Source organism: Electrona antarctica (genome assembly GCF_951216825.1).
Source record: "Electrona antarctica genome assembly, chromosome: 6".
Classification (NCBI taxonomy): Eukaryota; Metazoa; Chordata; class Actinopteri; order Myctophiformes; family Myctophidae; genus Electrona; species Electrona antarctica.
In genome coordinates this window covers 30,502,892-30,530,698 of record NC_136811.1, presented here as the reverse complement: position 1 = coordinate 30,530,698, position 27,807 = coordinate 30,502,892, and the positions used below count along the sequence as shown (strand labels likewise).

Here is a 27,807-nt window from a genome sequence, read left to right as displayed (position 1 = left end):
ATTACTTCAGTAGAGTAGAATTCCAAACTATTGAGAAATGAATCAGCTTCACCTGCATACTGGTAATAACCTTGTATGAAAGTTTATTATGGAGTATAGTAGCTAGTGGGATTTCTGGTGGGTAAGATTTACAAGGTCCAGTCAGAACCCAATGTCCGGTTCAATATAATAAAAGTAGGCAACCACTTCTGTTGTCATTTATTTTTGTTATAGTGCCACATAACCGAGAAATAACACGTACTGTAGTGTTGAATGATAATTTACCTAAAAGTGATGCTTGCGCAACTTCAGTGTAATCGAGATCCAAGTTCGCAAAGATAATGCTCTTCCCATTTTCTTCTTCTAAAATGATAATTATTTTAAATCAACAAATCAAAAACTAAACAAAGTTGTTAATAATAAACGTGTTAGTCTCTAAAAGGATTAACTCCCCGCTGCAGTGTGTAAACATGGTCGGTGAATAACAACATGGATTGAGACTGGTTTAGTTCTCAACAGTCTGCCTGGCACACAGAAAAAGATTCAGGAAAAAACTAGTGCATTCATGTCAGACATTTCATAGCAATTAAAATAAATCTAGTGAGACATATGAATGACGTTGAATGATAAATGTAATTTAATTGATCAGTTCTCTTTGAAATATTCATTGCATGTACTGTACTGCCTGGCCTAGATGGAAGAGGACATTAATTGTTCATTCCTGGTGGGGGTCAGACATGGTTTCCACCAGGCTGTGCACCGCATTGCACAATAGCAGAGGTCACACTCCTACGTCAAAACACGCCTCTGTGAGTGAAATTCCCTTGTTGTGGCAAGATCAAATGTGACGGCCCAAAGAGCTTTCTGCACGATTGGACAAAATGGGGGGCCCTGGAATCATACTGTACCCCTCTGGAATCCTTCCAGAAATACCATGGCTATTGTCATATGGACACCGGCACCACATAATCGAAACAAAACAGAGAAGATGAGAACTTCTGGGACAGTTCTAGCACGAGTTGTGGATGGACACTATCATTATTATCATATTATTACCACCAGTTAGACAAGAACAGAGAGTAAATTACAAAATTAGTACAATTCAAACAGATTTTTCACATCCTGTTTTCACTTTCCATCTCCACCTTAGTAGTAAATTCCCCAGACCTTTCTCTTTCATCTTCACAATTAAATACAAAGCCACGGTGCTCTCCCTGGAGTATGAAGTGAAACCAACTACTTGCAGACAAAAAAACACCTGCTCATGTCATGTGTGCTGGCCAGGTCACACATGGATGCCTGTGGTTCACTTCTCCTATCCCGTAGTACGCAGTGCTTGGTAGCATCTCTTTTGAGATGACAGGAGAGGTGTCTGTGTGTCCATGTCTCTGGACAAAATGTTTCTACTGGCCGAGCGAAAGTGTTTGTGTGTCCATCCATAGACCAGACAGTTAAGGAAGCCCTGAGAGCCGGAGGTGATGGCCTGACAAAAAGCAGACACAATCAGAATGTTATGATTGTATTCATAACATCAAGTCACATACTGTACAGTCTAATATAATGTAACATTAACTATTAAATGTTCTATATGCGTGCATGTGTGTGTGTGTGTGTGTGTGTGTGTGTGTGTGAGAATATACACATTTCACATGGTGACCATTTCTCTCACGTCCTAAGAGGCGGAGAGACTATCCTCATTACCTGGTCTATGTAAAGAATGACTGCAAACCTGAGTTATGTAGAGAATCGCTCCAGCCAGACCCTGTACAGCAGTAGGGTTGATCATCCTCCTGGCTGCTAGATAGGCAGCTATGGAGAACAAGTATAAAGGCTGCAATTCAATGTCATACAGAATCTGCAAAGCAATTTGCACAGTAAAATCTTTAGGGTTCATTTAACTGAGGATGGAAGAATTTATTTATTTAAATTAGCACATTACTGTGTGTCCCACAATCAACATTTTGCATTTTCTGTTATATAACAGCATATAACATTATGTAACATATATATTTATGTTATTCACTGACCACCATTTCTGTGACAAGCTGAAAATCAACAGTTTTCCAGAACCATTCCATCAAAGTACTCGAGACAACACAGAAAGTTATGAACACATATTGTACAGAAAAGCTTTTGTCCTGTAATTTATTAAAATATAGTTTATCTTAAAGGAATTTTTTGAAAAAGTTGCTCTGTGTAACTCCATGAATGTAAAGCATGGTAGGTGGGTACTATAGGTAATTACATTATTTTAAGAGAAAAAATAAAAATCAAATACAGACCTGGGCCCCAGCAGCAAATAAAGACAGAGGGATAGAGGAACATCTGTCTATCAACCACACGAAAGGAGGCCCGCTGCCGGTCGCCTAGGTAACCACTTGAAATCACCACACGCCTGTGAATATGGCGGGCCTTTCCCATGAGCACCTGGTGCAGAGCAGAATAGAAGCGGTTCCATTAGGCTGTGGGCTTGTAGTCCTCAATGAACTCAAAGGATGGATAAAACTACAAAAGTACATGTTACAATATATTAGTCTGACTTTTTGGAAACACTGGTGTAAGAGACAATTCTCTTGCAATATCGGATGTTTTTATGGTATAGGAGTGTTCTATCTGTAATGTATAGTGTTTGTTTTGAATGGCCGCTGCGTCTACACAAATAAGAAGTGATTGATTGATTGATTGATTGATTGATTACACACCACTATGCCTGTAAAAGTGAAGACGAATGTAGTGAGGAAGACAGCAACGCAATAGTAATGATTCAGGCTGCAGCCCCAGTGCTCCTCCATGGCCTCTGATGTTTGGTAGAGGGCATCAGTGTGCATCAGAAGACACCTGGGTAAAGTTCAGTAGAGCGCAGAGGTCATATTAAAATTAAACATTATAAAAGATTTGTCCTTGAATATGATTAAGGATTACTGTGATTATGGTAATCTCACACTTTTTTTTCCTTTTCTTTTTTTATTGTTCCAGGGGCCACAAGAGGGGCCAAATGTGGCCCACGGGCCGCCAGTTGAATACCCCTGCGTTAGTCCGATTACGTGGCCGGTTAAAACTCACCCGTGGCTTCCACATGCAAGACAGGGTTTGGGATATGGTTAGTATGGGCTCTATGGTCGGAATATTGGCCTGCGTAGTCGGATTTATGGATGTTAGATTATTGGGATATCGGAGCTCAGTGGTTGTGATCGTACAGGTCGGTTTACATATCAAATACAATCCTATGTGCTGAAAAAGAGCATGTGTCTTCAGGAACAATGGAGTGCAAGACTGAACATGTACAGTAACAATGTATTTGGATGATTTCTACTTACTTGTAGGGCTGGCTGAAGTTGGCATAACAGTGGCCTATGTTCCCTTGTATAAATGCTGGCATCATCAGCAGCACTGGGAGCATACTGCAAGGAGAGGAACATAAAATGAAGAGAGATTTTTCTTAACATTTTAGGTGTTGTTGTAGCCTGGTAAACCATCCCGGTCAATTTTAAACTCAAATTCTCAAATTCCATGCTAAACATTTAATCCTGAAGTAACTTTATAAACGATGCTTACCCTGAAACAAATGCTGTTATTTTGCTGGCAGTACTGACTGTGGTGGGGCACTTGAAAAAAATTAAAATAACAAAGGTAAAGGATACAAATGAGAAGCAACACAGGACACGGAACAAAGACAACAAAGTATAACCATAGCCAGAAGCTTTGGGAGTGCTATAAAACTCGTTGCCATATAAAAGAGCAGTAAACATAAAAAAGGGATTTATCTGGTAGTAGTGTACTAACCTCTACCGTGTATTCATTCATATGGCAGTAGAACCTTCTCTTGATCCCTGTGTAGAGGGCCCACACATAGTTTAATGTGTAGAAAAAGGAAGCCATGTACAGAATCTGGTAGACAGGAAATAAGAACTTTTTAGTCTCATTTGGGTTTTGGTCAAGCTTCATTAGAATACATGAGTTCATGAGTAATCACTAAAAGTGGTGTGTGTCTACTACATGAACCACAACCACATCCACTGTACACCATATATTTCCATTAAGCTAATTTGCTTGAGCAAGAAAAAAAAGGAAATTCCAACACCAGCACTTCCTGAATAATAAAAGAATGAAACTTGTTCTGTGTCCTCAGCCGTTGAACAAAGAACAATTAAATGAGGTCATAAACATTCAGTAGTCTTTGTCTGCCGTGTTCTGCTCCTCTAGTCCCTCAACTAGTAGGTATTAAAAGTGCAGTGGTTTGCTGCCCCATTTCATCCTGCATCAGTTCATGAAATGTCTAGACCGGTCATTTTCTGCTAATCAAATCTTTTTGTATTTTGTATTTGTATTTTGTATTGTATTTTCTTTAAACTAAGTAGAACAAAAGCAGTAGAGAGTACAGCCTACACTAGCTGTACTTTGTTTAGTGCAGTGTCTGTGTTGTCATGACATGTGCCATACATGTATTGATGGCTTCCAGGCTACCCCTCTCTTTCAGTTACCATCATGGTAGCAAACCAGGCAGAAGGGAATGCCATTTAGTTGAAAGTTGAAACCCTCAGTTAGGCTGCACAAGTTGAGTGACCTGACCACAGATTGATGTGTGATGGAAAGATAAAGCAACAAGTGTGGCCCAGATGTGTTTGAGTTACAGGGTGAGTCTCCTCAAATCACTTAGCAATATCTTTAGTTACGTCCTTGTTATTTGTATACATTCAAGATAATATTCACACACCTCTGTGAAACAAATGTACTTTTGACAGATACGGTATATAATCAAAAATAAAAAGCTGAAACATGGGCATGTCTTGTCAGGATTATTATTGATATTATTGAATTATGTTCATTGTTAATGTCAAAAGGTGACAGTTCTGGGAGACTTGATGACGGTTATTGCTATGGATACCATACATCAACACATGTCAACACATCTTAGTATATCGATGAACAGAAATGTCACAGAGGCCCTAGCAGATTGATTACTTCCTCTTCTGTGTAAGAAAGCCCAGCATTGCTAAGGGAAGGCCCACTCTATACTTTTCGATTTCTATAGCCAAAAAGAAGGTGTAAAAAGCACTGACCGCTTGACCAGGCATCTGCAGTGATGCATAGTGTGGCCAAACTAACCTGAGATAAATGGAAGTTGTCAGTCCTATCTGTTCTAATGTATGTATGTATTTGGTTAAAATGGGTAAGGTTTAAAAAAAGGCAAAAGCATGCTCTGTTGCACTGGCCTAAAAGTGGGTCCTTTAAAACTGCTTCAAGTTCTGAGAATGTGTTTGGTTCATTAGCCACCAGATGGCATACCTTATAAGTAAGTATGTATGTATGTATGTATGTATGTATGTATTTAAAAGTATGTATGTATGTATGTATGTATGTATGTATGTATGTATGTATGTATGTATGTATGTATGTATGTAGATGGTAACAACAGTCTCCTACCTGTTCTACAGTGTGTAGATTGTAACAGTTAGTGTGACTGTCACAATTTGCAGTGAAGAGAGCTGCTCCTATCAGCCAACTGAGGGCCAACAGTAGGTCAGTCAGACTGAGCAGAAAAAGGGGCTGGAGCTGGAAAACAAATAGTTCTACTTGTCACCATGTTAAGACAAACGTGCTACACTACAGTCTACAGGTGCATCTAAAAAATAATTAATATTGTGGAAAAGTTAATTTTCTTCCATAATATAATTCAAAAGGTGAAACTTTCATATACTGTATTCTAGATGCATTGCGCATAAAGTGAAATATTTAAAATGTTTTGTTTTAATCTTGATGATTCTGGCATACAGCTCATGAAAAAAAAAATTTTTTATGAAACCACAAAAAAAACATAGGTCTATTTATAATACAAAAAAAGGTTATATATTTCACTTTATGCGCAATTAATCTAGAATATAAGAAAGTTGTACGTTTTGAATTATATTACAGAAGAAAACAAACTTTTCCACAATATTCTAATTTTTTGAGATGCAACTGTATATCAAGGGTGGGGCAGGCAGACACCTCATCTCCATATTTGAACGTAAATGAATGCCCTACTTTGACAATTGTAATACTAGTCATTAAACTACTCATATAGACTCATAGAGAAGTAATTTAAAGCGGGTCATGTTTGCATGTTTGGAATTGGAACAGATGAATACAGTTGGAATTCCAATACCGGCGGGCCACATTAAGTGAAATCACAACTTGTGGTGATTTGACATTATAACAAATTGAAAACTGTTGAGGACTGGGTCCCACCAATAAAACATATGCAATCAATTGCAAATTCACATCACATTTTGAAAGTAACTTAAGCACAAAACATTTAGATGAGTCTGAGTTTCTTGTTTACTACATGATGACCCAGCAAAGAGACAGTTAAGAGAGAGCAGAGACCTTCCCAATCACTAACCTCAGGTGTCCAGAGCATGCTCTGTGAAGTAGCATATATGATGATGGAGGCTGAACCAAGAATGCTGCAAGCAATGCATAATCATACATCAATCATGAATTCTGTGAAAATGAGTTTGAGCAATTGAGGCAAATGTTTCATCTATATATAAATCACCAATTGTGTGTATACCCAAGCCCTTCCACTGTGCAAACGCGTCTTGTTGTTTTCTATTAGGTGTTTTTTGCACTCAAGGTGAGCCATCTGGACCCCAGATCCAGAAATTAAGAGACCAAGTAGAAATTAAAACTCATCATAGGCCTACTAACCTCAGTACCGCCATGACCAACTGAATCCATCTCACTGCATCATACACCTTCAAATGAGATACATCATTAGCAATACTGTCTGCAGAACAAGCAGTCAAACCATTCTACAAAATCATCATTTGTTACTCAAGGACCAAAACACAAGGGATTCATAAAAGTGTATGACTGCAGTAGAAAACCAGACATCAGTCTACAATAAATTCATTGGAAATTAACCAATAGTATTACACAGTGCAACAAGAGCCTAATTGCCTAAATTGAGGTCCAAAGTCATAGACAAGTATTCTTTTCTCCATACAATCATTATGCATGACTCAGAAGCAAGAGGTAGAAACAGATATTAATTGCAGTTTGTTAAAACTCTTAACTCCTGTCAATAACTCACATGTGTCCAGTCCTCAGCTCCAGTGGTGTTCTGCTCTGTACTGTTGTGGATCATCACCTCTAAACTTCCCACAGTTGACATGGTGGCTATCCCTGGACTTCAACACCTTCAACACCACAAAAAAGGGCTACTGTATATTCAAAACTAGCATAAATAGCTGTTGGTCTGCATCAGACGTGGTAGATAATATTTTAATATCTCATCAGTTAATATCCCTGTTATATGCACTAAACTCCTCCCATGTTTTCATTTACTACTTTGGCCACTCCTCTTAGGATGTCTTACAGAGGATGGTACCAGGTGGATAATGCAGTAGCTGTACAGTTCGTCCACTAGTGACATCTGCTGACCAAATGTGAAATTAACAGCATATTGTTGCTGTCATATATAATAGCACATAAACCCAAGTAAATGACTTAAATAAAATGCTTTTAACATAGATCCTCAGCACTTACTACCTGAAATATTTAAAGAATACACCCCCATTCCCCAATGAGAAAATATGCTTTGACATTAGAAGCTAAATGCTTCCTGGACAGATATACTGTATAACTGTCTATAAGTATCTTTAATGTCAACTCATACTGCTATGGTTTTATGTTTGTGTAAGTGCAATGACATCCCATTTTCACTGATTCTTCAGTCATATAATTAAATTCACCTTAATATCCTGCATATATAGTAATGAAGTTGAAGTTGTCTGTGGACAGGTCGGAGTGGACTAATGCAGTACTGATCAATCGTGTGTATGTACACCACTTCCAACTACTGCAAATGTGCTACTCTAACATACAGATTGGTTAAAATAGTAAATAACATTTATTCCTAAAAATAAGTATTACCAAACAGCAAGATGATGGCTCCCCAGAGTCCTGGATATATTATCCAACTAAACTCTGCCTAGTACCTACATTTAGATTTGAGTGATTAAGTCATATAATTTGATAGTATATCCATTGGCATTATTGAACGATGTAGGAGCATGTGCACATTAACAGTCATTGAATAAGTACAAAAGTGGCTGGTCCACACGTTTATTGAAACCGGCAGCAGTTTTGCATGCAAATTCTTCAGCTAACAATTAATATAATTTGTACGCAGATAATTAGTGAATGAGGTATAATAAAATGTGTTAGGAGACCAGGAGTTCATGCACTGGCATAGCCTATCAGAATGCCACATAGTGGGGTGTGAATATGGAATAGCAGCATTGCAACACATTACAGTTCCAGCGTACAGAGGAATCAAAGTTCACAGTGAGCGTCTGTCCACCATTTTCTGTAAGCTATAAAACACTGCTTGTATTCAGGGACAACTCTCTTGTTGCAGTGCAATCTCTTGCATTTGTCAAGCATTAGGCCTTGTAAGTGTTTCATTTACTAGTTAAATCATCTGAGAGTAACACCACCTCCTGAGGTTCAGAAGATGACTTGTGTTTCTTCATGTGATTTCGAAAGATCCTGGCACCACTTAAGTTCTTCTTACAGATATTACAGAAGTACGGTCTGCCCTCCGAGTGCGTGCCTACATGGTAGGTCAGCTCCATCGCCCTGCTGAAACTCTTATCGCAGAATGAGCAGTAGTGCCGTACCCCCGCGTGGATGAGCTCATGGCTTTTCATTGAGCTCAGCTGCTTGAAACTCTTCTGACAAATGGAACACTGGTAGGGTCTGTCGTCGTTGTGGAGGCGCTGGTGTCGCCGCAAAGCACTGGAAAAGCTGAAGGTCTTCTCACAGAGCATGCAGGTGTAGGGCTTCTCCCCTGTGTGTATCCTCTGGTGCTCAGTCATGTGGACCTGCTGAGTGAAGTTTTTCCCACAGGTAGGACATTTGTAGGGACGCTCTCCTGAGTGGATCCTGAGGTGTTTCACCAGCGCTGAGGCCTTCCGACAGTCTCTGCCACACACTGGACAGCATTGCTTTGGTTTGCCATTGTTGCCTTCTTGGCTCTCCGGGCAGCCATTTTGGTCTGATGGTGGTAGCAAGATGGTGGTTTGTTATGAATGTGTCATGATGGACGACAAATACTAATAAATCATTTGAATGATCATCATCACTGCAAATTTTCTGCCACTTACCGATTATAACAGGCTTCCAGTTCTCTTCTTCACCATCTGAATTAATCAAACCGCTGACAGAACACTCCTCGTTCTCCATTTTGATATCCTCATCCAAAACTGAACCTTTTTCCTTGTTGTTTGAGTCACCATGGTTACCAAATTTGGGTGCTGAAGTGAAGGAATCGGACGTGTTGAATTGACCATCTGCATCCTAGAAAAAACAAAACAATGCACCATTTATTCTTTTATATCTGCATCCTGGGGGGAAAAAAAGATCCCCCCCGTGAAAAAAAATCACACCTGTGTGAACTGAGTGGTGCAAGGTCTTATATAGCCTGATCAGCTGTGGTCTGACGTAATGTCAGTGACCATAGTAACCATGCTCATTCTTTTGAGGGACAGGTACACAAACACACAGGTACTAACAAAGCCAGTTGTTGGAGTGGTTTGCACCACTCAAAAAACACACACACACACACACACACACACACACACACACACACACACACACACACACACACACACACACACACACACACACACACACACACACACACACACACACACACACACACACACACACACACACACACACACACACACACACACACACACACACACACACACACACACACACACACACACACACACACACACACACACACACTACCGCCTCTTCCTTAAAAGGGATTAAACCATTGGCTGATTTTGTAGTTTGTTTTCTGGTTCAGGGTAGCTCTGTTCCATAGCTCTAATGCGTTGCATTTAGAGCTATGTTACTCTCAACTTCCGCCGCTCGCATGAATGCAGACCAGCCTCTCCTCTTTAGCGTAAATAAAAATAACGTTTTCGCTACTCACCAAAACAAAGGCGGGTTGTGTCATTAGAAAGCCTACTTTCCTTAGTGGACGCACTCTGAGCCCCCCACCACACGTATAAACTGTACTTTTTGGCCAAAAGGGGATTTTGTATCCACCGGGAAAAAAATACTTTGTTACTCCACTGCGCCTTCTACCGATATTGCCCAGAAAATTGCCTCATAGAGAATATTTTTCCTCCGGTGAAAATAAATCCCTTTCTGACCAAAAAGTACAGTTTATACGTGTGGTGGGGGGCTCAGAGTGCATCCACTAAGAAAAGTAGGCTTTCTAATGACACAACCCGCCTTTGTTTTGGTGAGTAGCAAAAACTTTATTTTTATTTACGCTAAAGAGGAGAGGCTGGTCTGCATTCATGCGAGCGGCGGAAGTTGAGAGTAACATAGCTCTAAATGAAACGCATTAGAGCTATGGACCAGAGCTAGGTTCAGGGTAAAAACATGGGCTGAAACATGGCAGGCTCCTCAAGGCTGACCACTGTGATGTAAAGCCCAAATCACACCAATGGGTCGAGATGCAACAAAACGGTTTTAGCGTTCGTCCCAGCGGTGTGATATGCCCTGTTGCACGTCGACGCAAATCGACCCAAGTGATTCAATTCAATGGTTGCTTGCAATTACATGCGCCGTCTACATGCATCTACTCGCAAACGTTTGGTTGCCCATTGGTGTGGATTGGGCTTTAGCAACACAGCTGCAGCAAATCAATGGGTGCTGGCTTCAAGTATGTAAATACGGTATTGTACCGAATATAAGACGACTCTGATTATAAGACGACCACCATTTTTCAAGACTCATTTGTGGAAAAAGAGCCCTTATTTTAGGATATTTCCATTGGAAAAAAATGTACTGTAGTCTTATATTCAGAACAATAGGGTAATACTGTTGACTAGTACATGCTTGCACATTGGCACACCCAAAGCTCTGGGCACAGCCATGTTTTTAACATAGTGAAAGTCCTGAACTGGTTAAATGCCTTTGTACTCACCTCGTCTTTCTCATCCTCTTCTTCGTCTACGTCCAACCAGAATTCCTAAAGCAGAGTGATTTCATGGGGCAGAATTAGGAAGGTTACTTTTAAATTTAATGATATTACTTAAAATGTACAGTATGAATTAAAAGAACAATGAGTACCAAAGGTTGATGAGTAATAAACTGTCTCTGTCAGTAGATCACAGTGATGATTTCTTAACTACCTGTTCTTGGTTCAATTTCTAGTTCAGTGCTTGCCTTATTATAATTTTTTGAACGCATGTATTGTACACTGTTCCTGTCTCATCCAGCCAAAATCCTGCCTCCTATGTAAGAGCTCATTTAAGCCTATGATCGATTGGTCGGCGGTCTGGGCACTGTTAACACCATAAACGGAGATAAAATTGAATTCATGCTTCTTAAAAACGTGACTTGACCTTTCTTTAAACCTTTCCATAAGGCTACATTTCAAAAAAGTTCTTAGCTTTTACAAAAATGTTGAAATACACCATTGAAATCGGAAGACTACCTTTGTCAATGATGGGCCATGCTAACACGATCAAAATAGTAGCCAGTCAAGTACATTCTTATGTTTAACCAAAACCTTTTTTTCCCCACTTTTTTAAAGGTGGTGTAAGGGATGTCTTTTTGTTAAAATAAGGGTTAAATATTTAACCATGTCACTACCATGCACCTGATACCCTGATTTTAACCATCTGGTAAATGGTAATGTTTTCCACCTGCACTCGTGCCATACAGTAGGCCTATCTATCATTTTTAAGCATGCACCTTATGTACAGTGTATACTGGACTGTGCCTTCCTGTTATTTTTTATTCTAACTCTTCCTGTAACCGCAATGTTGAGAGCTTGCACATAAATAAAAGTATTATTTAAAAGAAAAACATAAATACATTAACCCTCTTTACCCAATTTTCCAGTAACTCATGTGCCTCCTACATCTACAGTATATCTATGAATGAGTATTAAAGTATTAAATAGTAGATTGTTGTAAATGCACATGGTACAACTGAGCAATGAAACACAATAGGCTATATAACAAAAAGACGATGCCTTCATTAGACTTTGTAATGTCTAAACAGCAGACAAGCAAAAGGTAATTTCTATCAATATTTTGTCTTTCACCTTGTTGCTCGTCGTAGGTTCCACTATGAGCCCGTCTCGCACATGTATCTGCAAGTGTTTCTTCAGCAGGCTTGGGCGCAGAAAGCGCTTTGGACAGACAGAACAGGGGTGTGGTTTATCAGCCACATGGGTTTTCTCATGGGCTCTTAAATTCGTTGATGTTGAGAAAGCCTTACTGCACACAGAGCAAATGTAAAGCTTTTCCTCTACGTGGATTTTCATGTGTTCCTTAAGCCTTGATGGTCTTGTGTAGCTCTTATTGCAGATGGGGCAGATGTGGATTTTATTTCTTGTGGTTGGACTGCCCTCTGTAACAAGGAGTAGGCTTTTGTCACCAGAATGTAAAAGATGAACCCATTTCATTTAATTTGACAAAACAACAGTACCACAGTGTGCAATGTCTTGTTTCACCTCCCTCTTAATTACTAGTAGTGATTAATCTCTTATGTATTACAGTGTGTGTACAGGGCTAATCATGCAAATAGCTTCTTTTTTTGCATTTTCTTGAGTAGGCTATGTTCAGCTAGAGTGTATAAATGCTCAGCTCTTATTATTACTAGTACCACCCCCCTCCATTACACTGCCATATTCCAATACACAGAAACACACAGATCCGTGAATGTGAATACAATGCGTTAAATACTGTTTGTTGTTCACTGTTGCCTTAATATTCGTTTGTGTTGCACATATCAGAGTAACTTCACAAGCCTGGCTATCTGGCAGTAAAATCAACTTTCATAATCCATGCTTACCAGGTTGAAATGATTGCATTTCCTCTCCATCAGACATGATTACTGCACTGGCAACCCTGTTATCCTCTAGCCCGTTATTACTGTCAGAAGCCTAGTCATGGTGTAGGACCTCAGGTGATAGTCGTCAGGTTTCTAATTGAATTGGAGGAAGCAAGAACAGTGATGAGAATCATTCTCTACCATTTTTGACATTTTGAGAATAGTTTGGTATGACATCAAATCACGGAAGAAAATAGTCTGCAACACCGATAAAGAAACTCAGGCTCCACTGGTTTATTATAAATTCATTGAAAACGAATACATTAATTTTCTTCCTGTATTGGAAGAGTATGTGCACTATCACCTATGACATGAAATCACCACACCAGAAAATGACAATTGTGTTTTAGTGCATCCTGTGAGATCATATACATGATTGCATTTATTTTAGATGAAAAAATATAATATAATACAAATATTAGCAAGAACCTATAGCTCAGTGCCAAAGAATATACCAGAGCTATACGCCTATATTACCTTAGATCAGCACCAGGACATGATGATATCCTGATGGTGATGATGTGAATAATAATGTCGCTTGAGTACTGTACTCAAATGTTTGTTTGACAATGACAACTTTGACAATTCCTAAATCCCTATACTTTCAACAGTGATCAATCCATTCCTCGTCTACATTACCCAGACATTACTTAGTACTCTAAAGCATTATAAATCTAATGACCTATATAATCAGAAGTGTCAACAGAAACGTAGGAAGACCGACCTGGTTGAAAGAGTCCGCTATTATTGTAGTAGAGCAAAATGGACAGAAGGCATTTGCCAGCTCATCACTGAAGATGTTAAGAGCTCGACAAAGATACACGCCGTGTCAGTGAGTTTTTAGTACAATGAACATTATCCTGGCGAGCATGGCTGCAAAACTTTGTATCTTTTTTTAACGTCACATTTTCTACTGTCTACTAACTTGCATAAAATTCGCACATATATAGATTTAGCCTTATAAGACACATAGTTCTTTTTTACACAGATTTAAAATACATTTTAATGAGTGAGCAAATCCCCGAGCTGTCTGTTTTGAGATCCTCGCAGAGTTGTGTGACACCTAAATGTGTCCTACGGAAAATACATTTACAGCTTCGGTTCCCGGTCTTCAAAACAAAGCGGACTCATATGCAATTTTAAATATTAAACTATTTCCCCGCGAACATTTCACTTAAGTTAATTTGCCTTTGTGCTGTATTAAGAGATTTCCATCATCACATGAAAAGACTTTAAATGAAAGGACAAACGGCATTATAGGCTAAAGGCCCTGCCTGTATGTCATATCCTCTGTTTCCTGGCTTCACTAGACTACTGTGCTGTCAAAAATTAGGCTATACGTTTGGTAGAATTGGCACACAGTGTAAAAATGTCATATTATTAATAATAAATAAAATAAAATAAAAATCTTGCTGCATATTTTCTATTAGGCTGTTCTCAGGGCTGCACATTTTAATGCCAATCTTCAACAATAAAAACATTCTCAAACGGGAACAAGGTCAGACAGAGATGTGGAATAAAAAACCCAAAATATGATATTATCAATGGAATTCCCCATGTTCTGTCCTCCTATTGGCAGTGAGCCATTCATGGAGATTGACTCTGTGGCTGGTCCCTCCCTGGTGTGGATTTGTTGGTGCTTTCTAAAACCTCTCTTGATGGAGAATATTTTCCTACACACGTACACACAGGCATGGTCTCTCTGGAACATGATGTGTTCCTACAGGCTAGCTAGATTGTCTGGTGAAACCATGGCTCTGCCATGGATCTCACACAATCCCACATACTGCAGCCCCCCCTGGTGCTGAGAAATATTTGTTGCACAGGATGCAACAATGTGGTGTTAACTTTCAAAAGATGAAATGGAATTCATTTGTGGCAGAATTGGGCTGAAACCTTCTTGTCACATTGTTGTGAGAGTGGGGTTTCCGAGTCTACAGTATGTCACATTTTGGTGCTCTTTCAACCCTGTCATTGAAGCAAAGCGTGTGGTACATACATGCAGGGCAGTGGTAGGGTCTTTCTCATGTGTGTGCCTTTTTGTTGTATTGAATACCGTTTTGGAAGACGCCTCTGCTGCACATAGAGCAGTGGTAAGGTCTCTTTGAAGCATTACATGTCTCAGCAGCTGGTGCCTCTTCAGACAGCCTACTGTAGTTGTGCATAAGTCACTCCACACATTCACTCGACAACTACGCTTAATTTCTGTGTGAATTGCTTGTCGCAGACGGGACACCTGTGTGTTGCCATGGGCCTAGTCTCGCGTAGCCAGACAACTATTCCACAATCTCCAAATGCTATATAGAAGCATTTGAAAATTGTTGGAGGCAAATGTCTGGCCACACGTGACGAGAATATTTAGTGTGTGACATCATCGTACCTGGAAGTTATGCGGGAACGCCCACTGAGTGGCAAAAAAATACTTTCTGGCCTTGGCAGCCCATTCATCCAAACAGAAAAGTCCTGTCTGATTGCATTGCAACAATGTTAAACTCACCAACATTGCAGCTGTACGAAAAGCTTGAATTATCCTCTTTCTATCTGCAAAGTTTTTGTTTAATACAAATCCACCATAGAAACGTTATGAGCTACTTTCTGTCAAGAAATGCCCTGCAAATTGATTATTTTTCTAAGCGTCAGAGTTTGGAAGTGCTTGTTTTCAATAACACAACATTTTGCTGCCTCCTGCATTATGTGACATTTAGTAACAGGTGGTACGCACACGCACACACACACACACACACACACACACACACACACACACACACACACACACACACACACACACACACAAATTATATAATAGAGTAGTTACTGTTCTTTTAAAAATAAACTTAAAACAGGATACAATAATTTCAACCAAAGCAGGATTATGCCACATACGAGATTGCAATGAGGGACATTTTATGTATTCATCTCCACCCTTAAACAGTCTCAGTTGACAGCAGACGACAATAGTATTGTTTATACAGAAAGAAAACATGATAAAAAAACTAATTGGCATACTAATGCCAGAAAATGTGCATCATCAATGCACATATGTAGATGTATGTAGATGCACATAGCAATGATGCAATGTGCATCACAATAGTTCCAATGATACATAATATACCCACCAAAATAGTATGTAACTAGCTAACTATGGATCTAGGAATTCTGGATGACTGCATGATATCCGTCTCACGCACGTGCAGGTCGAGTAATTAATATCAACTAAGTCACAGCTGTGACATGATGACGGTGGGCGTGGAACGCAGTAGCCAGCATACATGAGCCCGTGCCGCCATGAATGACTTCCCTACAGAATCTTCTCACAAGGTTCCGAGTGACAGCGAACTCTGGCAGCAATCAAGAGTTAATAGAACTGTAGTTACATATGTAACTCTTGTTCTATTTCATTCTTCCTGACTGGCAGAGGCAGTGCTTAACACTGGATGTCTAGTATTAACAAATTCACGAGGAATCCTACCTTGCCGGGAATGGCCTAAGCCAAGGGACCCATAGAACAGCAGTCGCAACTGCCGTGGTTCCAGCAACATAACCCTGTAGAACCGGGCAAAAGTACAGGGTGCAACCCACGTGGTCGTAGCACACATTTCCTTCGCTGTGTCATGACTTTTGGCCAGTAGCTCGTCTGTAATACAATACTGGGGCCTGGGGCAACGGGAAACTGGTCATAGCATTTCATTGGGCGAACAAATCAGAGAGGCAATAGATGGCTCCACAGATGGCACGCTGCCCAGCCCATAAGTGGCAGAATCCTGCCCTAGAGGCCAAGGCCCTAGCATCAGAGACACAGTGGGTCTGGGACTTGGGGTCTTCCCAGCATTTGTGGCACTCTGCAATGTATTGCTCGGAGTTGGGAACAGAGAAAGCAGCCTGAGGTGGAGCAAATCTAAAGAAGACACTTTTAGGAATTGCTGCTGTCGGGGCATCATTCAGGCCCAGCCTGAATGTGGCATACGAACAACAGGCTTAATCTAAACCATGGCAGCCCCCGAGCCCACTCTGGATTCACTTCCCAACCACAGAGAGCTGGTGTCTGAAATACAGGTGGCCACTTCTGCCTCCTCTGGTCCAATCTCATCACCGAAGTCGGTGCAAGCCGTTGTAGACAGTGAATCGTCCTCATCCCATCCTACTGTGGCAGGGTTGATAGCAGTCAACCTGGGGAACAGGTCTATCCGGCTGGAGGTTAGGGAGCAACTCCTTCATCTCCACAAATTGAGATGCCAAGGTGTCAACTTTAGCAACCAAATGGTCTGTGTTCCTGGACTTCAGTGATAACAGTGGTACCATTCAGGCACGGCAAGCATGTGCCATAGTGAAGTAGTTACTAGAGCGATGGAAGCAATACAATAAAACAAATCACCTATCAAGCATAAGTGGAAGCACTTTTATTGTGAAACAGTTATAACACTATACACTTAAATAAGCTCTGTAATGAGCGAAAACACTCAACAGGCAATCACAATAATAATAATAATAATAATAATAATCAGCAACTTAAGTTGTTCAGGCACTGAAATGAGCGAGAACATCCGCTTCTAGACAATCAAACTGAAAATGCATACAACTGAAGTGTTGTTCAACAACTATGAGAGAAAGACTCTTCTATAAACCATACAAACCTGTGGCGTCTTTCTCAGTGTCCAGCGCAAACAGTGGTCTGCTGGGAGCTATAGTTATATTGTAGGTGGTTTTCAATAACACATTAAAGTCTTAATCGCAGCCCTTGGAGCACGCAATACGAGGCTCCAGCCCATATATGGTTAACTCACAGGGCTCCCTGTGAAAATACGACAGCTTTGGTTTTTTATAACCTCAAACCTGCTACGCGTAGCCTGCCTGCGAGATGATCAAAGGGAAGTCATTAATGACAGCGTGGGCTTATATAAGCTGGCTACTGCCACCGTCATCATATAATCACAGCTGTGACTTTGTTGATATGAATTACTCAACCTGCACATGCGTTAGACGGATATCATTCAGTGTTAAAAACAGTCTCTGGCAGTCAGGAAGAATGAAATCATATTTGCCTCTGACCAGTCACTTTACCCCCGGAAGATCCTGTGTCCTGCCCCTCTCCACCAGTACCATGTTGGGCCTATCCCCAGGAAAGAAGACTGTTGAGGATAACCAAATGTAGCTCTGCCAAGTTTAGGTAGTGATTTGGGTTTCCCACTTTGGTTCAGTGTCATCATGGTCCTGAAAAGGTCTGGTCCTGTCCATGTGGAGGAAGACTGGGACACTGGAGAGATGTAAATTAGTAAATGGTATAGCTTTTTCACCCACAACATAACAGTCTACAAGTCCTCTAAGCCAAAAGGATATGCAAGAATCATACCAGACACGAACTGAAGAAAGGATAAACTAGTAAATACGACAGAATGTTTATACCGGTACTTATTTTAATCTATTAACCTATATGTATATGTATTATTACCAGTAAGACACCCTGAGGGCGAGAAGCGACCTGAAACAACAGACGTTTTCGGGCAGGGTAGGGCGTAAAATGTGTGCTAATTAGTAAGGCCAGGCGGGGCATTGGGCCAGACAGTTAGGTAGGGCCTTAATTTTCGGGCCTGTTGAGAACTCTAGTTTTTGCCGGCTGCCGCGTGTATAGTTTGAATGGACAGGTATCAGTCAAAAGAGGAAGGACGGCGTGGGAAGGATCAACATATGGAATGTCAGAACAGGTCAGCTCCATATATGGAGATCTAAGGGTATAATCAGCCTGTATATACCGGTAATATATTATTGATTGATTTTCACAACACATACTTATTGTGAAAGTCAAACTCAGCAAGGCTAATTTAATTTAAAGCATTTAAACAGTTTAAATCCGCTGGACACTTTTGTTACAAAAAATGCTAATGAAAACTTGCCTTGCAAACGTGATGTCATCATTTGTCTAAAACGCCACGACATCGTCCCTGCAAAATGAACAAAACAAAAACGAATTATTTTGAAGCTTAAATCTCTCCCTCACACACACACACACACACACACACACACACACACACACACACACACACACACACACACACACACACACACACTCGGTACCCAGGCTTTCATTTTCGTTCGTGTTCGGCTCAAAAAATGAAAGCCTTGGGGAACGAGAGACATTTCCTGGTCTAGGAGAGTAGGAGTGGGAGTGAACTACAGTGCAGAGGGGACGTCACTTTGGGTGAACCAATATTCTCCAGCGGTTGCTCCTTGCGTGCCCACCCCTCTAGACCAGAAAGCAGGCGGACTAGGCCAGGCTATAATAAGCCTAATGGTGCCCCTAAAGCCCTTACAAGGCGCTGGTGTCGCCGCATGGCGCTGGAAAAGCTGAAGCTCTTCTCACAGCCCATGCAGGTGTAGGGCTTCTCCCCTGTGTGGATCCTCTGGTGCTCAGTCATGTGGACCTGCTGGGTGAAGTTTTTCCCACAGGTAGGACATTGGTAGGGACGCTCTCCTGAGTGGATCCTCAGGTGTTTCACCAGCGCCGATGCCTTCTGACAGTCTCTGCCACACACTGGACAGCAGTGCTTTGGTTTGCCATTGTTGCCTTCCTGGCTCTCCGGGCTGCCATTTTTGTCTGATTGTGGTAACAAGATGGTGGTTGTTATGAAGAAGTTTCATGATGGATAACAAATACTACTAATAATAATAATTTGAATAATGTTATTATCACTCATAATTTGCTGCCACTTACGGATTATAATAGGCTTCCAATTCTCTTCCTCACCATCTGAATTAATCAAACCGCTGGCAGACACCTCCTCGTTCTCTGTTTTGTCACCTGCATTCTCTAAAATAGAACCTTTGTCACCTGCACCCTGGGAAAAAGACATTAAAAAAGACATGACAATATATACTGAATATTGTACCATTTATGTGGCTACACATAGTGTATACACAGAGAAAATTAAAACGTATTAATCAGTTCAGACTCAGAGAGTACAATTGAAGTCGTACCCATCCCAGTATTCCCCAAATAGTGTCCAGTCTTCTGCCAAAACATCCACCTCAAGTGCCTCGTCTTCTCCCCAAATGGTGCCCCGTCTTCCCCCCAATTAAGTACACCACAGAGTGCCCACTCTTCCAAAAAAATAAGACAAAAAAAGGTGCCCACTCTTCTAGATAGCGCTGCAACTCCCCATATCCGTTCTAAAATACACAGTAAACCACAGCCTTTTGTGGCTTATTGCTTTAATTAATATATAACAGCAAAATCACCAAAACATGATGCATTGGTAATACATTAGCCTCGCGTAACAATACTAATATCACTGCGTGGATATTAGTTGCAAAAGGGTCAAATCAGCCCTCAACGTCTTCTGAATATCGGGAAGGGATGCGGAGGCTTCCCACCCCTACTGGGCGGGGATTTTCTTAGTTTTTACATGAGCTGGGCGTTGAAGCCCTTCTGCCAGCTGCCTCGTAGCATAGTGGTCTAGTGACTCGACTTTCAATCCACACCTCTCTCCCGGGTTCGAATCCTGCTTGCGCTACTATTTTTGTGCCAACAGCAAACAACTTTTTTTAAATAAAGTAAAGTTTTAGACCGTGACAGAGTTAGTGTTACGGGTAGGGTGTTCAGAAATACATTTATCAGGGGCACGGTGGCACAGTTGGTAGTGCTGTTGCCTCACAGCTAGAAGGTCCTGGGTTCGATTCCCGCTCGGGGCGCTGTGGGTGCTCGCGTCGTGTTTCCTCCTCCGCGTCATCAGTGCCCATACCCGAGGCGGGGTTGGCGAAAGGGCCTTTCTGTGTGGAGTTTGCATGTTCTCCCCGTGTCCCCTAGGGTAGGTACCCTCACAAAAATAAGTAATCCTGGTCTCTAAACTGCCTCCCCTGGCCAGCTGGGGCGCCTGATGGAGGGGAAAGCAACTGGTTGGAATAACGTGTTCCTTCCACACGCTACGTCCAACCAGGGAAACTCCCCCGTCAGGTGTAAAGGAGCAACTTGGACCCTCAGGCATGAAGGAAGCATGAGTTCATGAGCAACGGCTCTCCCAATGTTCCCCATATATGGGGACTAGGTTGGCGGAGGGTGTGTAGAGCCCAGGATCACATTTAGATAATTGAAAAATGGGTTACAAAATTGTGGGATAAAAAATAAATACATTTATCACACTGTATTTCTATCAGAAATGCATTAAAAACTTTGCCCGGGGCAATATGCATTGCAAAGACAGATGAAGGCTGGCTACACGAGGCTACCTTGTTTAGGTCTGAACAGCAGATATTCAATTCAAAATACAGTACAATATCCTTTTTGTTTCTCACCTTGCTGGTGCCGTTCAGAGGATCTAATGTGAGCCCATCCCGCATATGTATCCGCAAGTGTTTCTTCAGTAGGCTTGGACGCAGAAAGCTCTTTGGACAGATGGAACAGTGGAGTTTCTCATTTTCCTCAATGTGGATTTTCATGTGTTCCTTAAGCCTGGATGGTCTTGTGTAGCTCTTGTCGCAGACGGTGCAGATGTGGATTTTCCTCCTGGTTTTTGGTCTGTCCACTTTAACTAGGAACAGGTTGTGTCATCAGAATACAAAATATGAAGACATTTCAGAGTTCAGACAGTATAAGGTAGCTACAGTCTTTTCGGCAATTGGCCTTCCTCAGATCAGATAAAAGGGACTTTTATCTGCTCTGAGGAAGGCTAATGGCCGAAACACTTAAACCAGATTAAAAAGTCTGCATCTGAGCCTTGGGTGTTTTTTGGTTAATGATCTGTTTGCAGTTTACGCAGAATGCAAAGTACTTCCATAACTGTGTTAGGTTTTCATTTAATGCATTGTCTTGTCGTTTGTCTTGCCTATCTATTAAACTGGACAATCTATGAGTACCTGAAGGCTCAGAGAGGGGTTTGAATCGGACCTCTGTCTTGTCTTGCATGTCTTGTCTCCCTCTGTCTCACTACATTAACCTATCTGAAATAGAGCATAAATATCCCAAACATAATAAAGTCTAATTCCTTGTATGTACAAGGAAAATATATGAATCAGCGCTATGGATTGGGAGGAAAAGACACAACCTTCTAACCATCGCCTCTGTAAAAATTGGTCAGCTCTCACTCATTACTATAGTGGCTTCTACATCCGCCTCCCTCAACTACACTGCCCTTTTCCATTTGTGTCTTGAATGAGGCTGGGGGAGTTTCGAACTGGGAACCTTGCGGTTTCCATCCAGTCACTCTACCTCTGACCCCCCACCCCCGTTTATGTTCAACGTTACCTTTATTTTTTTAATGCCATGTCAATATCAGTGTAACTTTATCATCTATTCTGTCCAGAAAAGCTTTTTGTTTTTTGTTTTACAAATCCATGCTTACCAGGTTGAAAAGATTGTATTATTTCCTCTCCATCAGACATGATTACTGCACTGGCAACCGGATCATCCTCTCCGTTTTTAACCAGAACATCCTGGAGCCCATTATTACCATCAGGAGACAATGATTGGTTAGACTCCAGGTGGTCATCAGGTTTCTAGTGGAATGGAAGGAAGCAAGAACAGTGATGATAATCTCCAAACTGAACTGGTCATTTCTAGACCACTTTTGAGATTTGATTTCACCCTTTGTCAAGTCCCGCCCGTGGTTGTGTCACTCTTCGCACCCATTGGTTGCCGTTTCGTGGTTGGACAAAAATCCTCTCTCTCCATCCACTACCATTGAAACACATGTTTTTCAGTTGCTTCATATTGATATTCTGTGCGTTCAATTCTTATTTTAAACTTGGTGTCAGTAAAAAGGAACATCACAGATGCAGCATGATGACTGGGCATATCATGTTTGTTTTTAGTTTTTTCCAAAAATGATGTTTTAGCAAATTCAACATAAACAAGGTGGAACGAGGGCGGAACAAGGCAGAAAGAGCCTGCTGGTCAGTCAGTCAGGGACCAATCAGAAGGCTGACAAAGGGTGAGAGAAAATGGCCATTAGACAATTGGCCCTCCTCCACATCTCTATTTACATTGATGTGTACATTGTGTGATATTGACTAGATTGTGATAAGAACATGAGCTTTGACACTACACTTGTCCACCCAACTCCCATTGTGTTCAAGACATTCCATCAAACTTTCAACTTCAGTTTGACTCACAGTTCTGAGTTCTGACTTGCAGAGACATTGTGTGACAGCTAAAGTCCTACACATTTTCTGTTTCTATTCCCCGTTCCAAAGTTCTAAAAAAACCTCCTATTTATACAATTTTAAGTATGAAGACATTCTTTCAAAATATTTCATTAAAGTTTCCTAGCTGCTAATTATTCTGGGTTTGTCAGACTCCATGCCTATGTTGACGAGAGCACAGAAACAACTCTTCTCATATGTGACTAAATTTGACTGAGGGACTGCCATTGGATTTTTTTGAATTTTCGTTTTTTTTCATGTCATGTGAAGGCAGGGAATCATAGCTTCAAATTTACATATTGGTTGTTCAGTTTGACCCTCCAGTTTTGGAGATATGGCTTATAGAGTAATGTCTTGCAGAAAACAGGCTTGAAAGGATCACTTCTGTGGACTCTAGCTACACCTAGCTACATGTTTAAGCATTTATTTCATATTTACATGTCGATTTCAGCTCTGACACTTATTTCAGACATGCTCTAGGATGTGAAGAGTCTGCCTGTGCTATAAACTCATTTTGGGGAAAAAAAAAAAAAAAAAAAGTTTTTCTCCTCTGGTGAAAAGCTGGAATTTGCGCGATGGCAGTCTCTCAGTCAAATCTGGTCACATATGGTCTGATTACAGCAAAAAAACTAATTTTGACGCACTGGAAAAAGGAGGAGGCTCCTGCACTTAAGCATTGGCTAAATGAAATGACTAGTACGCTTCATCTTGAGAGAATAATATAAGGTATTTCCTGAGAAACAGGGAGAGACAATTTGATAAGGTTTGGCTGCCCCTTGTCCATTACATGAGTAGAAACAATTAATAGACAGGATACCACTGATATGGTTGACTGTACGCCATTTTCTTTTCAGATGACATTTTTCATCTTACTATTTTATTCTATTCTGCGGTGTCACTGAGCAGTATGGGTGGGAGGGTTGAGGGTTTTCTTTCTCTTTTTTGTCCTTTTCTTTCATTTTTTGTTTTCTATAAAAGAGAAATGTAATTCATATCACAATGTTTAATCTACAACAATTTATAATGTCTTACTAGCTGCAGTAAGACATTTCAAATATTACATGAAAGAGGATTTTAAGTGAAAAGACACTCGGCAGAGCTTACTGATGACTGGTTTGAGTCACCCTCTCTCCAAGAAATTCCCTCTCTTTCCTTTCTCCCTTCACTGTGGTGTCAAAAACATCTATTATAAACATAATAATTTATGAAGGGCTACTGTGACTGGGGGCGGGGGATACAATAAAAAAAAGTCCTAAGCAATTAATTCAAGGTGTTTGTCAGACAATATTATTATTATTCACCTGATCCTGTCCTCCTAATGGCAATGAACCATTTACGGAGAGTGACTCTGTTGTTGATCCTCCCCTAGTGTGGATTTGTTGGTGCTTTTTGAAAACTCTCTTGATGGAGAATCTTTTCTTACACACATCACACTGGTAGGGCCTCTCTCCAGTATGGGACATCACATGTTCTTCCAGTCTGGATTTTCTGGAGAAACTTCTGCCACAAATCTCACACACATATGGCAGACCCCTCTGGTGGAGGAGATTGTGTTGCTCCAGTTTCTCTGGGGTGAAATATGCGTCACATAGGTCGCAACGATGGAGTGTTACCTTTCAAAAGATGAAAACAACATATTGTTATTCATTTTGACAACCAATATAAACTGTAAACTGTAAACAGTGTATTTTTGTACATGGTAGACTACACGTGCATGGTGCAATACTACACAAAACAATGAGAATACTCCTACTTTGTCAGTGACATTATTTAAAATTGTAGCCTGGCAGAAGGCAAGGCCTGGTCAAGAACCACTACTTGTCTACGGATCAGCGGCATTATTCTGATGGCGTATTTTTCCGACAGCGCGTTGTTCTGACTCGGCCCATCACTAACCCTGTCCCTAACTCTAACCTCAAGCGAAGTCAAGTTGTAGGACTAATGCGCCATCGGATTTTCGAGCAGATCCTGCCTACAACAACGAACAACCGCCCCATTGTTTCAGTCTTTAAGCCCAGGAGGACGAGCACCAGGATTGATTGATGAATGATCCATGTCTCACCTTGCTAGTGTTGTCTTCAGGATTCAATGTGTCTCCATCCCCTGTGTGTATAGACATGTGTTTCTTCAGCAAGCCAGGACGATTGAAGCTCTTCCAGCATAGAGGGCAAGGGTGGGGTCCTGGCTGTCCTGTGTGCTTTCTTACATGATCTTTCAAAGATGATGATGAGGTGAAAACCTTGTCACAGAGAGTGCAGGGGTGGAGGTTGTCCTCTGTGTGAGATTTTTGGTGCTCCTTCAGCCCTGTTGTTGAAGCAAAGCGTTTAGGACATGCAGGGCAGTGGTAGGGTCTTTCTCCTGTGTGTGTCCTTTCATGTTGTATTAAATATCGTTTTTGGATGAAGCCTCTCCTACATACAGAACAGTGGTAAGGTCTCTCTGAGGCATGCCTCAGCTGGTGCCTCCTCAAACAGGCAATCTGTGCATAACTCACTCCACACTCAGAGCACGAGTAAGGTCTCTCCCCGGTGTGCACTCTTTGGTGGACAACCAGGGTGGCTTTCCGCGTGAAATGCTTTCCGCAGATGGGACAGTCATGCGGTCTGTCCCCTGAGTGTGTTTTCATGTGGCGAGTCACATGGTAAGATCTAGTAAATGCTTTCCCACAAACTGGACAATGGTGAGGACCCTCCTGCTTCAAATCACCTTCTGCTGATGTACGAGGATTCTCAGTGCTAATACTCCCTTCTGTAAGAAACAAACTGATGTTAAGACACTGAAGAAGATATAAGACATTTATTCTTTTATGAGTAATAACTAAAGCTAAATACAGCAGACTCATATTACCTTAACAGTAATATGAATGTTGTTTGTTTTATACACATTTATATTTCTTCACCTTTTCCAATATGTTGCCGTCTGTCTTCTGTACTCTCATCTGTATCTACCTCCTCTCTGAATGTGTCTTCATGATCCGTTTCTCCTTCCTCCATTAACTCAACTGGGTCTCTCAGATGACAATCAGTACCAGGACTCCCAGCATGGAGCAATCCTCGGTTGATGTATCACCACAGGCTTCATGAAATAAAGGAGAATGGAATACCAGGCATCATTACAGTGATCTTTAATTCAGATCTCCCTTAGTTTGCACTATGCCTAAAAATACATTTCAGTCACTAAGTAGTCTACATTACAGTGCAGACAATGGCCTCCTAGAGGCAGTGGGTCGCGACCCACATGGACACATTTTTATGGGAAGTGATTTGTGGGTAAATGTCACTTTCTTTTTTGTTTCCTACACTTTGTTTTTAATTATAAAAAACAAACAAATTATTTTTCTAAGATAATTTCATGAATGGAAAAAATAAATCCATGAATTGGAAAGAATATAAAACTTTAAGAATAGTGAAAATAGCTGATCTAAAAGCTCACAACGTGGTGCAAAGCGTGTATATTTGCTATTTTCATTAGTTTGGGAAAATGTCTTAATTTCTCTTTGGGATCTTGAGCTAAAAAGTATGCATTTCCATCCCTCCCATAATAATACAGCATCCTTTATAAACCAGGATCTTGTTAAGTGCTGAATATTCAAATTTTATGTTAGTGGTGCTGGTGCTTGACTATTGGTACGACTGTCATAGGCGGCCTATACATGATTGAAGTAGGGAATTATGAGCGACAACTGCGTAATTGTATGTGCCTGGTGGTGAATGAGTTAAATCAAGGAGGCTGACATGCTTTATGCACGTCATTCGACTCATTTCATAGGTTTTTTTCAGACGATATTTAGCTGCTACCAGTATACCTACATATTGAACCTGCTCAATAGCGACACCTGCATGCACCTGGAATAAAGTGCGACCGGATGCTAACATTCCTGGTTCTTTCTTTTTTATGCTAGCTAGCAAACGGCAAAACTTGATCAAAATGATGCTCAGGCATGCTTTCAGTGCCACCACGTACCGTGCTTTCCTATGTCGGAAGAGCAAACCACGAAGAGATAAAAAGACATCAATTGCAGCTCATCAGCCTTTCAAGATTCCTTGGACTTTGGCTAATGCTAACGTTAGCTATAGACCTTGTTAGATGGTATTTAATTGTAAGAATTGTAACCATCTAGTTTAACCTATGACTTTAACTCCAGTGCAGAGTCCGGATTGTGTTAGGCGTAACGTCGTGCATCCGTAGATTTAGTACTGCACTCAATGCGACAGTGAAAACATTCCCAGAAGCAGAAACTGTTTTGCTGAAATTATGACGTGTAAACAAACTGCATATTTCTTCTAGACTGTGCAGGAGGAGCCAGCAGGATCGGGTGCGCTCGATTTTCAGTCCGGCGAGGAGTCGGTGATGTAATCGATAAGTGGATAACTTGCACTATGGAATGTTACTTTGGACTCAAAGAATGGCAATCAGGCAATCGTTAATTGTATTTGTATTTATGTATGCGCACAGTATGCACGTACAGTACATATAATAATAGGCCTACAGTAGGCTTAGGCTAAAAAATATATCTAGTACAGACTAGTATATAGAGTCACAGACAATAGACTCAGACTAATAATACTTTGATGAATTCCTGTTCTGTCTATAGAAGTGTCTATTTGTACGTCTCTAAATGTTTTGATGATTTGAACATGGTGGACCCTGTTGGAAACAAGTGTAATGCTTAATTGGGTCGTCCACTCAGTTAACAGCCTTTGTATTGAGTTTGTGCTTGAAATGTACTGTAATTCTGCAAACTGTTAATAAATTCTTCAATCAATCAATCAATCAATCACT

General features: G+C 40.9%; 3 protein-coding genes across 4 annotated transcripts; all 3 read right to left on the bottom strand.

The window, feature by feature from the left end:
• Positions 1-668: 668 nt before the first annotated feature.
• On the bottom strand, positions 669-7,266 carry tmem116 (transmembrane protein 116). The gene is made up of 11 exons (XM_079502688.1): positions 7,055-7,266; positions 6,670-6,716; positions 6,362-6,425; positions 5,404-5,532; positions 3,763-3,867; positions 3,535-3,584; positions 3,297-3,380; positions 2,682-2,817; positions 2,262-2,406; positions 1,709-1,788; positions 669-1,462 (listed from the first exon to the last, which is right to left on the bottom strand). Exons 1-11 carry the CDS (start codon positions 7,133-7,135, stop codon positions 1,295-1,297), a joined length of 1,089 nt encoding a protein of 362 aa, XP_079358814.1. The 5' UTR covers positions 7,136-7,266; the 3' UTR covers positions 669-1,294.
• Positions 7,267-8,072: 806 nt separating this feature from the next.
• Positions 8,073-13,997, bottom strand: LOC306924625 (uncharacterized protein). Of its 2 annotated transcripts, none has more exons than XM_079503202.1 (6): positions 13,897-13,997; positions 12,859-12,990; positions 12,107-12,414; positions 10,979-11,023; positions 9,132-9,324; positions 8,073-9,022 (listed from the first exon to the last, which is right to left on the bottom strand). In XM_079503202.1, exons 2-6 carry the CDS (start codon positions 12,893-12,895, stop codon positions 8,427-8,429), a joined length of 1,179 nt encoding a protein of 392 aa, XP_079359328.1. In that variant the 5' UTR covers positions 12,896-12,990; positions 13,897-13,997; the 3' UTR covers positions 8,073-8,426. The 2 variants fall into 2 exon arrangements, with proteins under 2 accessions (XP_079359328.1, XP_079359327.1); XM_079503201.1 differs by having other exon boundaries at positions 13,622-13,976.
• Positions 13,998-15,819: 1,822 nt separating this feature from the next.
• LOC306924584 (uncharacterized protein) lies at positions 15,820-27,294 on the bottom strand. Its single transcript, XM_079503157.1, has 10 exons — positions 26,989-27,294; positions 25,925-26,100; positions 25,088-25,773; positions 24,327-24,638; positions 22,227-22,380; positions 21,181-21,416; positions 19,604-19,727; positions 19,203-19,486; positions 18,786-18,833; positions 15,820-18,148 (listed from the first exon to the last, which is right to left on the bottom strand). Exons 2-9 carry the CDS (start codon positions 26,016-26,018, stop codon positions 18,804-18,806), a joined length of 1,920 nt encoding a protein of 639 aa, XP_079359283.1. The 5' UTR covers positions 26,019-26,100; positions 26,989-27,294; the 3' UTR covers positions 15,820-18,148; positions 18,786-18,803.
• Positions 27,295-27,807: the final 513 nt, after the last annotated feature.

Coding starts and splice junctions, on each gene's coding strand:
- LOC306924584 (XM_079503157.1), bottom strand. CDS start 26,018: ATGGAGGAAGGAGAAACGGATCATGAAGACACATTCAGAGAGGAGGTA. Junction 22,381..24,326: donor CATTAGGAGGACAGGATCAG/GTGAATAATAAT, acceptor CCATTCCACTAG/AAACCTGATGACCACCTGGA. Junction 18,834..19,202: donor TGCGGCGACACCAGCGCCTT/GTAAGGGCTTTA, acceptor TTCATTTTGCAG/GGACGATGTCGTGGCGTTTT.
- tmem116 (XM_079502688.1), bottom strand. CDS start 7,135: ATGTCAACTGTGGGAAGTTTAGAGGTGATGATCCACAACAGTACAGAG. Junction 6,717..7,054: donor GAGCTGAGGACTGGACACAT/GTGAGTTATTGA, acceptor TCTCATTTGAAG/GTGTATGATGCAGTGAGATG. Junction 2,407..2,681: donor TCACTTTTACAGGCATAGTG/GTGTGTAATCAA, acceptor GCTCTGCACCAG/GTGCTCATGGGAAAGGCCCG.
- LOC306924625 (XM_079503202.1), bottom strand. CDS start 12,895: ATGTCTGATGGAGAGGAAATGCAATCATTTCAACCTG. Junction 12,415..12,858: donor AATGCAATCATTTCAACCTG/GTAAGCATGGAT, acceptor TCCTTGTTACAG/AGGGCAGTCCAACCACAAGA. Junction 9,023..9,131: donor CTGGAAGCCTGTTATAATCG/GTAAGTGGCAGA, acceptor TACCACCATCAG/ACCAAAATGGCTGCCCGGAG.